We start from the raw sequence: 13263 nt of genomic DNA, 5'->3' as shown, positions 1-13263 counted from the left end.
CTGGTCTGTGTCTCCAAGCACAGCCAAGAACAGGAGGACAAATGCTTTCTGTGTCCTTGAGTAGAGATCCAACTCAAATTTAGCAAATATACATGAACAGCATTTACTGCTGAGAACATTGACTGTGGCTGTTATATTTGTCCAACAGCCATTTTGGCAGACAATATCATTAAGAAGTTGAACTGGTTAATCATTTTGGCTAAAGAAGACTGATTTGGGAGTTGCTGCTGGTTGGGGAAAAACACATTTGCGTGCTCTGAGTATACATTTTAATTACAAATTATAATGATTTTTGTATGATGTCATACATGCAGCTACTGCATCAACCATTGTGTTGTTCCACTAACCTTTGAGAAGCGTTGATTTCCTAATCAAGGAATCACTAAAAGGGCCTCAGTTAAGACCTTGCTCATCAAGGTTTTTGTGTGGGCAGGGTTAATGTTATAGTGAGCTGTCACTGTATGGTGTAGGATAATTGAATGACCTCAAATCAGCATGTGGTTCCTGTGGTCATGCTCAGCTTTGAGTTGTAGTTCGGAGGCCACGGGAGCAGTGGGGAATTCATTTGGCTCAACAAGGCAACACATGCTCCCTGTTCTTGCAGAAACATGGAAATGTTTTCCGAACATTTTCACATGTTGAAGTCGAATGGACGTGGGCATAAACTGCAACAAAGTAGTCTTTATGTATTAACAGGTGTGCATTAAAAGCCTGGAATGACATATGATGTAATATTGTTCCACTTTTAACTCTGAAGCATCTGACTGTAAAGGATTGTGAGCTGCAGGGTCAAACATCATATTTCTTGTGGCACAGTCTATAAACTTCTTTGGCCAACTTTGTGGTAAGGATTTTTTCTCCTCTGCATCTGCTTTCAGATGCTTTTATTTGGTTTTCTAGCTGACGGAGATCAGTGGATGTATTGAAGAACGTTGTATTAAGGGTATGGTATTGGCAAATGCAAGACTTGTGCTCGTAGTCATTGATATCCCTATTCTTATGGAGACTTCTGTGCCGGTCTTGACAGTCAAACTGGTCCGTCGTAGTATAATCATATTCACTATATACTTACCCCTGTGATTGCAAGTGTCATTTGGTGGCTTAAATCAACATGGGTTTAGAACCAGCGCTAAAGGACATGTTATGCTTTCAAGAAACAATAATTTGCAGTCCAAGAATGTCTGTTGAATTTAAACTTAACCACAAACTTTATTTGTATATATAGATGAGGTCTAAGATGGTGGATTCAGGAGCAGCTGTAGATGTTTTCAGTTGACTGAGAGATTCTATTAATTCCTGAATTAGTCATCTGAGGAACTGAAGCTTGAGGGAGGGAAAACAGTGGGAAATGGGGAAGGATACATGGATTATCAGCTCTGAGTGGATTATCATCTACTGTGGTGTGCATTCCACTGTCCTTTCCTCCTCACCAGCCCATAATACTGATCCACTGCTTCCTAGAAAGAAGCTCGTTCACTTTTTACTGCACGAGAAGAAAACTACAAGTAGTAATAAGGCTTGGAGTAATGAATGGTGTCGCCATAATAAAGTCTAAGCTTTATTTAGCTAAGAAGCGTGGAGTTAAAAAAAATGCATAATAAAAACTGGTATTCCTTCTTGTCATGCGCATGAAGGTCAAAGACAATGGAGGAGAGGAGGTGGTCCATTCACTTGGGTTACAAAAGGATTGTGAGAGGAAAAGCAGTGCTTTATTGACTGCTGCAGATGTTACAATAAAAGGACAGTCCAAAGCAGAATCTGTATAGCATAAATATGCTATTAGGTTTGCAGTCTGTAGGTTGAGATTCTCTTATCTCTATCTATCTGTGTCCTTGACAAAAACCGCATGTCTACCACAGCTGGAAAGAGGCAGGAAGCTATACACACACACACACACACACACACACACACACACACACACACACACACACACACACACACACACACACACACACACACACACACACACACACCCCATTATGCAAACACATACACAGGCCTCTTGATATGTTTTCCTTTAACGCCTGATGAACCACGTCATTGCCATTTTCTCGCCTTGCGGTCTGCAGCTGTCTGCACAACTTGATTAAAACATTTCTTTTAGTAATCCCTGTGTAATGAAGCCCTCTCCTGAGAATGGATCTCAGTGCATGTATTCATGTGTGTCCATGTGAGGTTGTGTGCATACGTGTGTGATTTGGGTCAGGGGTGCTCCAGATGGGAGGAACGGGAGGGCTGCGTCTGTGTCTATGTGTGAGAGACGAAAGAGAGTGTTGGGTTCTGTGAAGAGTTTCGACTGTTCAGGACCAGTGACTGAGAAATGCACACACTGAACACCTTTGACCCAAAGGAACTGCAAAACTTTGAGCCGTGGCTACACGTACAGTCCACGTCTACCGCTAACTCATTCGCTGACCCTCTGCATAGCTGTTAAAGACGCTGGCTATGTTACAGAATGCTGATTGTTACAAATCAACATAAGACAGACTTGAAATTACCTTGAATATGGTGCAAAGGAAGGTGAAGGCAATGCAACACCAGAACTTTAAAAGAAATTCCTCGTCACGCATAATGTGTAACCTCACTATATGATGGAGAGATTATTTAATTTAAAATATTTCCTTACACTAACTATATATCTGCACAACTGAGGAATCCAGAGCCCAGTTTAAATCAAAATTCAAGTCATAATCATACATAAATTTTAAGGGACATAAAATTTTTCAAATTATATCACCAAGTTGTAAGTTGGACCTCGTTTTGCTAAAAATATAATTTAGGTTTTCTTTCTACATGAGGCTTAGCTGCAGCTGCAGCTACATTTCTCATAAGAACAATGACATAGACCATGTACGGTCAATAAAATGAATTGCTGGAAAGAATTATGAGAGTTAACGGTACCTTTAAATGAGTTTCTTGTCTATCATTTTTCAAGAGGTTTATTTATTCACGTTTGACTGGATCACTTTTCTGTAGTAGTGTTTTTTCAGTCTCTTTAGATGCTAGCCATTTAACCCAATTGACCTCCGGGTGGCAAAATGATAAAAAGTTTCCCCCTCCTCCCCAGTTGGTCACTTAGGTGTTTTTGTTCAGTGTGAAGTGCTTACATGATTTATAATCTTCGTTTGGAGGCTTTGCAAGACACTGTAGTGTGTCTTTTGTAGTATGATAAAAGAGGGGACTTTAGAGCAGCCCATAAGTCACTCTGGTTATTTTCAAGAGGGGGTCAGTGACCTTGGCTCGGAGAGATTGGGAATTCTCCAGTACTTTAGCTCAGTCTGAAAAAAGGACAAAAGGTACAAGCTGTCAGTCTTCCCTTCCCTCCACCTGGAGTCTAAATCCCTCCATAGAAGCTCTGGAAATAGTAGTAGAGGATTTTGTCAACTAGTTGAGTTGGGAAATGTTTGTATTGGTTAATTAAGGTGAGGTGTGGCAGTGAATGATTTGAAGAAACTTTAGATAACTGGTCTCAGGACAGTGGCTATCTGTTGTATCTATCAGACAAATATGTCAGCCCGTAATGGATTGCATTGGTGTTACTGTGGACTTTGAAAATAGGTTCAGATAAGTTAAAGTCAAGAGAAAGTCTCACATTGTCAGCCTTGTGGAAAGTTAATTGATGGTCCTATTTGCATTTTTTTTAAAACTGCCTTTAATTTAACATTCATCATGTTGCACTTTTAACAGCTTATATTGGTGAAGGTTTTTATGAGTAATTTCCCATTTAGCCCCCTTGGAGAAAAAAAAATGCCTTTGTGCCAGGGATGGGTCTCTGTGCGAGTGTGCCTTTTTCTTTTTCTGTGGTCTATGGAGAGACCAGACACCTTGCTCCACATTTACTGCTGATGTCCCAGAACCCACAGCTGTCTATGTTGTTGTGTTTTGGAAAGAGTGAGGCAACTGATTTTTGGTACTGTACAGGATATGAGTAATAAGAAAATGTAGGTTCTGGAAACTGTGCGCAGGTTCCAAGCTTGTATTTTGGGACACTATGTAAACCATTAGGACCAGCTGCACCTGGTAATAGTCCTTCAATCTCACAAGATGCTGATCTTTAAAAAATGAATTTTCTTGTAACATGAGGACTTGCTTTTTTGTATTTCTCACTTATTGTCTTTTTCGAAACATCTTCACCAATGCCAACATATCAGGATTGGAACCAATTACTGAACATTTATGCAACACAAACCAGCTTTCTTTAATTATGCTACCTTCATTTATTTCTGTAAAAGTACAAAGCAACAACATATCAGTTACATAATCTATTCCTGCTTGAGTTTGTACTGGAGCTTTTCCACATACTTCCTTTAATGAGACTCCCATTTAATGTATTATTTTACCTGGAGAATAACATAGACTTGCAAGTCTGTATTCTTATGCTACATATGCTTGTTGTTTTCCCCTTGTTCTTTTTTGTGTTCTCTGCATGGCTTAATCGTGTTTTTCTTGTTCTTTTTCTCTTTTCCCCTTGTTTCGCTCTGGTTGAAGAACATGCTTCCTTTCAGTATTATAGATGCTTAGCATAGTGCATCTTTTCAGCCTTAAGTGTTGGCACCTAATTTTATAACTGCTCCAGTTGCAGGTTGTTAGAGCAGCAGCCCTTGTCAGCTGTAGCCTCATTACTCCTGCTCATTATGCTCTGGCCCACTAACCTGCTCGTACTGGTTTATAGTGTTACAGAGCTTGTGTTTCACCATGTGTTTGCATGCAGATGTATGTGCACTTTTGCCAACATTATTTATTTGTGTCTGGACAGGTATATGCATTTTTGTGGTTATGTGTGGCCTAAAGCAGCAGTTAAAGCTCGATAGCTATAACCCCAGCTGTACTTGTCTAAATATAGCTGTGACCACAGTCATATTGAACCAGGATGCTGATTAGCACCATTAAGACCACTGGCCTAAATGAATGCCAACTATGATTATGTGAAATATTTATTGTGGGTTTCCAAAAAAAAACCCAAAATAATTTAAGGATACTAACCAAAGTATTTGGTTATCATGTTATTTTCTTTCTAGCTTCTATGATGTTTCAATAATTCTTTTATTGGCTAAAATATACATTTTAATCTGTTCCTGCTTCGTGTCCAGATTTGGTCCTGTGCACAGAGGAAACAAGCTAGGCAAACAGTACCACAGCTGGTGTGGTACTTTTAGCTCTGACTCATGCTTCAGCCCAACTTCATGCCCTGTTTGCTTGATTTGGACTGAGACTCCAGCCAGTCAACTAGTTGTTCACCAGAAAGGTCAGGATGTGTTAGTCCTGGTCTAGTTCTGACTCCAACAGGGAACAGATGGGAAATATGGCCTAATGTTTCTCAAATACATTTGAGCTTTTTCTCTGAAATACATCAAAGGACAGCTGAAATTGAAATACCAAATTTTCTCCTTTTCCTGACTAATTTTAATTTTCTTTTAACACATTCCTGGTGGCCTCTGCATTTTAATGAAAAAGTTATTGACTTAAAGAACCACTGTGAGGTCAGAGACAGGCTATTCAATGAGGCACTGAAGTTAACGCCAAGAGCCTGAGTTAGGACCTAAAGTGGGTTGTGGGCACCCTTCTGGTAGGTCTCCACATTATAGTATAGATATTCTCTAATGAGTTTTGCTCCCCAAGCTACAGACTAATAGGCTTTCTGCACTATAACAGTAAAATACATGTTAGTTATTGTTAGTTCCATTGTGCATAGCTAATGTATGTTTCAAGGCAAATATTTTAATGTTGTTTGTTACTGCAGGTGATGCTGCAGGTGTTATTTTGAATCTTTTTGAGGTTTTTTTCCCACAAAGCTTGCGGCAACAGTGAAACACTGCCTGCCAGAAAGCTGTTTACCATGTTGCAGCAAGAAACACTGACCGTGCCAGCTACTTAATGAAATCCGATGAGTGCCTGGCTGTCTTCGCATACAGCATTCCCAAAACACCCTAATGAGAGTTTCTGTTTCTCATTTGAATCCAAGATCCAAGTTGCTGTTCGCAAAGAATTGGGCATAATATAATAAAAACAGGTGCATAATTAAAGTTTTAGGGGACCACATGCACATGACAGCTCCCCTTAAATGCTATAAACACTCAAATAAGGCAACAAACTTTCATCCCTTGCCAGTCCTCTCATTGAAGTGGCTTTGCAGGCACATTTGCTCTGCATGTGGGGACATTGTTGTTGCCGGCTTCCCTTCACTTTCTTTTGTTCAGCTGCAGTATCTTGCTATGTGCACACACAGTGTGCACATATTTGAACGCACAAAAGCACACGAGAAACTCTTTGATTGATGTCTTGTTGTATAGCATACAACAGTAGTGACTTTTACTAGCAGAAAAGCATGACATGGCATGGTTTCCTATGTTGCCAAATCCACCACATGTAGGCACAGAATTTTAAACATATATGTGTGCCGTCAAGGTAAACTCATTGACCCAATCAGGTTTGAATTTTCTTTCTTCCTTTCTTCCTGTGTTTTTCCTGTAGCCTCTTTATCAAACGCGCTCTCACTTTCTGTCTCGTAGAAGACACAGCAGATGCTTCAGAAATCTGGGTCTGCCTGTGTGCAGCTAACTGCTCATGTCACCCTGCCGAACCACCCAGGAGCAGAAGAAAGGGAAAGATAAAGAGACTTGAAGAAAGACAGGGAGGGAAGCAGAGAAGTTAAATGATTGCAGAGCTGCTGAGCGCAGAGAAAGGCCTTGTGACATGTCCCACACTCAGAACTGGGACCAGACCAAAATGGGTGCGTGATTAAATGAACTGTGATGCTCGCTCCTGACACGCTGCAGCCATCGTTTGAATTAGTCACAGTTCTATTTTCAATGAAACCTCCACTCGTAGGGCAGATTCTATTACAATAAGTACTCAAGTGAACACACATGCAATACATAGATGGGTATCTGTGCTGGGGGCACTGCCAGTCCTCAAAATCCTAGACCAAGAAACTTTAGTTCCACTCCTATTTTCCTGCCTTGAGAACATGAGAGGAAAACAGGAGTGGAACTAAAGAGACTTGTTTGACTGTGCTTAGTTCAGCCTGCCTAGCCTCAGGCTTTGCTATAAGTAGTAAAAAGAAAAGCACAACGACAACATTTCTGATGTTTCTGATATTAAAATAATTTCTAATAAGAAAAGTGCAAAACACCCGACAGAACATCACAACCAATTATTGCAAAGTTTAGGTTAGGCTGTGATTTGGTGTTTAAATAAAGCATCCCTAAAGGAATTTCCGATGTAAAGGTTTCTTCACCTTATCCAATGACATATTTATAAATGTAAAATCACAAATAATGAACATCTGTGCTACACGATATCATTAAAAGATTAAGATAATCTGGAAAAATGTCTGTACGCAAAGGACCAAGGCCGAACTCATTATTGAATGGCAATGATCTTTGATCAATGCAGACATTTTGTTCTGAGAAATTCATTGGCAATGGATTTCTAAGGGGTTAGACCAAATTTATTGCTTCATCTGCAAGTGGAAATTAAAGCTCTACCATGCAAAGAAAAAAAAAAAAAAGTCAAAAGCCAGACCTAGAAACATCACCAACTACTTTGGGACACAGTTTGTTTGAGGTGGAGTGAAGCTGCTCTCTGATCTGTTTGGAAAGCATGGATGCTGTGGTTTTGTGGGGGGGGGGGGGGGGGGGGGGGGGGAGCTATCCAGCTTCTTATCAGCACAGAGTTTAAAGCCGGCAACTATAATGCTATAGTGGTAGATATGGCTATGGTTATCTTGCAATGGTTTTATTCATGCTGAAAGACACAAACAGAAACAACATACTTGCTGCCCCTGCTCATGATGTCAAAGGGTTGGCTTTAAGGTCCAAAGCAGCTGTTCTTAACTCCCTCACGCTTTTGTTAAATGAAGAGTTGATGCAACATCATTGTGACACATGCCTCTGTACCAAGTGCTTGCAACATAAAAAAAACCCACATTTCTCATTTAAATCATTGTTTTTCTTTTTAGTTCTGCTGCAAAAATAAACACTTGTAATTAACTCTGGATTAAAAACAAGTCATGAAACAAAATCTGTTTTGATTATTTTGTTTAGCTGGGTTTTTTGTTTTTTTTTTACATTTTACACAGCATGCTAACTTTTTTGAAGACTGGGTTGTAAATGAAAAAAAATGAAAAAAGCAAGTGTGTGTGTGTGTGTCAGATGAGAAATGAGAGCATGCTCCGCTGAATTTCTGATGGACAGAGGCCTGGAGAACTCCATCGGACTGTGGTGTTACCTCATCCCCCTGAACGCTCAACTCATCAGCTCGTCATACGCGCAGACTCACACAAACGCGCTCCCCCCACACTCTTGGAGACAGATGAAATATTAAAGGCGTAGAGATTCTTTTCAGGGTCGGGTTTCTGGGCTGTACATCTTTTCACATAAATCATCATCACAGTTTTGACGGAGGGGAGGGAAGGGTCGACAAACTAAACCTACCTGCCAAGTAACTAAGGAAAGCTTGGCTCACACTTGGTACTTCTTCAATTTACTATTGGAATGTAGTTCTACTTATTTGGCCCTTGGTGCTATCAATGAGCTGTTTTATATTGTGATGTGATATTGATGGATTTGTGGAAGCTGTGAACCATTTGTTTCCACCAGTGTCTGTTTCATTTAGAGCGTATTGGCATTTATGTGTATCTGACTCTGTCTTGTCCCTTTTCTTGCAGGAGCAAAAGGTCTTCAGTCCCCACCACAGAGTTTATTTTTGAACTTCCCCACTTCACTATACAGGCCACAAGGGCCCAGACACTTTTGCTCCAAACAATCTGTCAGAGCTGGACCCACAGCATGGTCAACGGAGCGCCAGTGACACTTAATGAAAGTCTGCTTACTGAAGTGTACAAGGCTCCAGGTGAGTAACACGAGACAATACAAAGCTTGCCTTGCCTTTGCTAATAGCAAAACCACTTAACACAGAAATCCAGATTCATTCTTTTCTTGCCCCTGACCAAGCTCATAAGAATAGTAGTCTTTTTCTACTGCTCTTTGATCTGCTTACACTGTAGTGATTGTAGGTTGAGGCCTGTCTACAGAGAGGAGACAGAGTAGGACACTGAAAATCACCTCTAGTTGGATTTTTGTGTGTGTAATGAATTTGCTTCTATTTCTTATTTGTGCATGTGTATCTTACACTGACACTAGTTGTACAGTGACTTCTTCTTTCTGTGAAGAGTTATCAGAGTGGAAAAGACATGTTTATAATTGCTCACCAGGGGAACGCTCTGTTTTTTAGTTGTTATAATATGTTACTGTAAGGTAGCAATATTTCTGCAATGGCAGCTAAGTCGCTTGATTTATTATATCCTTTCAATGGCTCAGTAGTGATGGAACAAAGAACAAACATACTCATCTGGTCTCTTTTAGACCAGAGTATTAGATGTTAAGGCATTCATTGTTGTTCTTGATTTATTGAACATTTTTTGAGGATAACTCTCGTTTATCCTCGCAAACTTTATTTATCGTCCTTTGTTTACTTGTACCAGTAAATTGTCAGGAAAGATATATTGAACTGGCTAATATTAAAAGTGATTTGACTTTCTTATGAAAACCTTTCCAGTTATTTCTGAGGGCACAGTACATTTGTCAGACTGTCACTGATGGGAAAACAAGCCAACTCGATAGCATTGAACTCTGGGCAAATTGGCATGCACGTATCCAGAACTGAAGTTCTCCAAGTATACACGAGTTCACGCGAGACACTTGAAGATCAACTTGTCTTATTGTGGCCCAATGTGGGCTGCTGGACCTGCAGCTGAGACCAAATTAACTCTGAAATGCTTCATGTCACCTAGGGTGTCTTAATGGTCAAATAATAAATTTTGTCCCTTGTTAAAGAAAGGTAGGGGAGTCTGAATTCAATAAAACAGTAGCGTTTCTCATGACGGTAGCATCTGGACAGTCCTCTGGAGGGCCTGGGATTTTCCAACTCATTAGGATCATGTTGTTTGGTATGCCGTCAACATTCTCCCCCAGCCAAGCCAGCCAAGCTACCTTTTTCACCGTTGTGTAGCCGCCAAAATTTATGAAGCTGGTCTCCCGTGGAGTGAAGTCAAATATTCCTCTCCCCTCATTTTGCCTTTCTCTTGGAACGGGGCTTGAATAGCGACATGGAGAAACATTTGCACATCTGGTCCATGTGCTGGCAGGCTAGAAAAGGAGCAGTGGGGGCTTAGAAGAAAAGAAAGTTTGAGCTTAAAAGGCATGAGACTTGAGGAGAATAGGTGGTGTGCTGGGTAAGTATATGTAGGGAAAATACTCAGCAATAATTCCTATGATATAACCAAAAATGTCTAGTACTGTATCTGCTTTTGCAATTTCGGGAACACTCATACCTTAAGGGAGATGTGTGCTGTGCGGTTGGTAAGAAAATAAAGTTTGCCACGGCGACACCAGCCGCTATTTTTCCGTAAGTGTGACTTACTGGCTCACTGGCTGCAGATATTTGTGGTAAAGGTGGCAGATCTAATGCAACACAAGATTTGGGTTTAAACCATGAGATTGTTCTCGTGTCCCCAACTGCTGTAGCACTCATCAAGGTATTGCCAGCACACAACTGATACACGCTGAAGCTAAAAACTGAAGACGGCAAACAAACGCTGTTCACTTTGAACATATGCTTTTTCATTCTTTTAGGAATTTGTCCTCCCTTCTCTCTTTTGATGTTGCAAAGTTTTTCAATAGGGGAAGGTGTTTCATATTGAAGTCTAGCTGATAACACAGATGGTCAGTGTCCTTCGCGGGAGGGAAACGTTTAGGTATGAGAATTAATTCACTGTCCAAAAGAAATTCCACATTTCAGCATTTCACGGGCAAACTCAACAGCTTCAGTTTTAATCTCAAGGCACTGACAGACTGTAAAATATTCAAAAATATTAAGAGCAACATTCAGAGACTAAAATTCATTGCAGCTGACTGGAACACAGCCGCTAGGACTTGTAATACTTTGAGTTACTGTGGTGCTCAGTGGCAACTACAGGAATAACACAGCGCACAGCACATCCAGTGTAATCTGTGTTTCACAAGACCAGATATGAGTAAAATAAGAAAACATACCGTAAAATTATATTTTCCTTGTCACTCGATTGCATGTCTGCATGGTTTATCACACAGCTGTGTGGGACTGTTGATTCTCCTTTGCATTCCAGTGAAGTCCACACTAGTGTTGTATTTTATTGGTGAGCTATGCAGCAAACAGTATGTCATTATTGGTATCTCTAGCTGAAAATGGACAGGTGTGTGCCCATATGTGCTTGCGTCAGTGCATGCACGCTTGGACTATGTGCCTTTGTGCTCAGAAGGTTAGCATCAGCTGTGTTGGTTTGGCTCTACTTTACTTCACTCCTCATTCATAACTTATATTTTGTTTTAGAACATAGTATTTTTCCCTTTTAAGCTTCATCTCAGTTTATTTATGTCTTTTTCTTATGCTTTTAAGTCTTCTCTGTTGACAACTTTTATTTTGTTCCCAATTCTTTTTGGATTTGTTACTAGGTCCTCTTTTGTATTCTCCTCTTTTTTTGTAATTGTCAGAATTCCCGGTTCTATGTTATATGCGTGTTCTAATGTTTATACATTATGCATGTTATTGTGGTTTTTAGTAGCAGCAGCAGTAATAGTAGTAGCCAGTAATTCCTGTCTACCAATACTTTTACCCACTGCTAACCTCAGATTCGGCAACACACTGACCACAGTGACCTCCCACATCTTACTCAACTCTATGCAGTTCTGTGTGAGTGTAAAATACACCGTGCGTAAGAATTGTGTTTATGTGTCTAATTTTGGTAGTGAAAAAGTTTAATCCACCCAGATTCTTTTTGTCATTGCTAATTGCTGACCACATTAGGCTCTCACATGTATTTCTACTGACATCTCAAGGATATATTATTGAAAGCAGTCTCATTAAATGTCTGAATGAATAACCAGTTTACACTCAGCACTGGTACAAAGCCTGATTAGAAAAAGATTATAATTATGAATAAGCCTTGTGCCCTTTCCTGCTTTCATTCAAGTCTGTGTGTGTAGTTAAGTATTTCTGTCTTTGTCACATCTGTGACAGAGCAACAATTCCATATACCGCAAGTGCACACCCTTTGAGCAGCTCATTTACATTTTATACAATGGATGTTTTTGTTTTTTTTCTTTTTTGCCTGCACCTCTTTTAAACATGAGCGGTGTTTAAAACGCTCAAAAGTAATTTTTTTAACTTGTCTTATTTGAGTTATAAGTGAGCGGTATAAACTTTCTACTGTCCAGACTTTTGCCCTTGACTGTAACTTTGGTTCTCACTTCCTTATTTTACTCTACAAGGCTATATTTGAAAGATAAAAGATCAAAGCAATTTAAATTAGCATAAAATTGGCATTTCCACCATTGATGGATTGAACTTTAATGTAGCTACCACAGCTGGTTTTCCGGCCTTGGAGCTCTGTGGTGGTCTGGACTGCGACAAAAAGAGGGAGGTCTGGTAAAAGTTGGTTGGTGGTGGTCACCAGTCATGCTTTAGATGATTGCTGGGTGATATACGAGCTGTGACATAGCTTTAGCGTGACAGACATGAGGGGAAAAGAACAGAGGACGAGAGAGTGAATGATATAATGAGCAAGATGAAAAATGAAAGAAAAAGGAACATAAAGGTTGAAGGGAAAAGTGACAGAATGAAATAAAGAGGGTGAGAGTGTGGGGCCAACTGTGCCCAGAAATACAACTGGTCATTGGCTTGCTTTATTAATCCCAGGTCTGGCACCTAATTGCGTGTCAGTTTAGGCACACAGGCAGAGAATCGTGCATATTTGCAAATGCAATGTATTCCTACCTCCATCTTAAATGGATCATATATATATATATATATATATATATATATATATATATATATATATATATATAGCTAGCTTCTGAACATATGATCCCATTTAAGGCAAATAATCAAGACTATGTTCTCACTGCATAGCAACTACAGGCATGTTGTTAATGTTAGTAAGGGACGTATGCTCTCACTCATTTAACCGTATCATTATTAAAACAAGCCCTTTGTTTTTAGTTCTCCCTACACTTACCATGGTGAGGTGAGGAGGGGGGGGTCAGGACAAAGCTGGGGAAACGATTGGGGGAAAAAAACCTGCCAAGTCCATTCAGGGTCACATTAGTGAGACTTACTTATGCTTTTCTTCACACTGATATCTCCCGTTGCTTGGAAACAAACATGATCTTTGAGACACATCAACAATAGTTTTACGCATTTTTGCACTGCATGAAAAAGGCTGCT

General features: G+C 40.0%; 1 protein-coding gene across 5 annotated transcripts in view; it reads left to right on the top strand.

Moving 5' to 3' along the window:
* Window positions 1-13263, top strand: part of vps13b (vacuolar protein sorting 13 homolog B) — a 299476-nt gene that overhangs the window by 63203 nt on the left and 223010 nt on the right. For 3 of the 5 annotated variants that reach the window (XM_004560029.5, XM_004560030.5, XM_023154241.3), the window contains exon 17: window positions 8669-8853. In XM_004560029.5, the coding sequence (XP_004560086.3) occupies window positions 8669-8853 (185 nt within the window). Of the gene's footprint in view, window positions 1-6509; window positions 6731-8668; window positions 8854-13263 lie in introns of those variants that run through there. The other 2 variants (XR_013100758.1, XM_004560031.5) reach the window with 2 other exon arrangements.

The sequence above is a fragment of the Maylandia zebra genome, linkage group LG11 (assembly GCF_041146795.1).
Source record: "Maylandia zebra isolate NMK-2024a linkage group LG11, Mzebra_GT3a, whole genome shotgun sequence".
In the NCBI taxonomy this organism is placed as follows: Eukaryota; Metazoa; Chordata; class Actinopteri; order Cichliformes; family Cichlidae; genus Maylandia; species Maylandia zebra.
The sequence above is the reverse complement of the archived record's forward strand: the minus strand, read 5'-3'. Positions and strand labels throughout refer to the sequence as shown.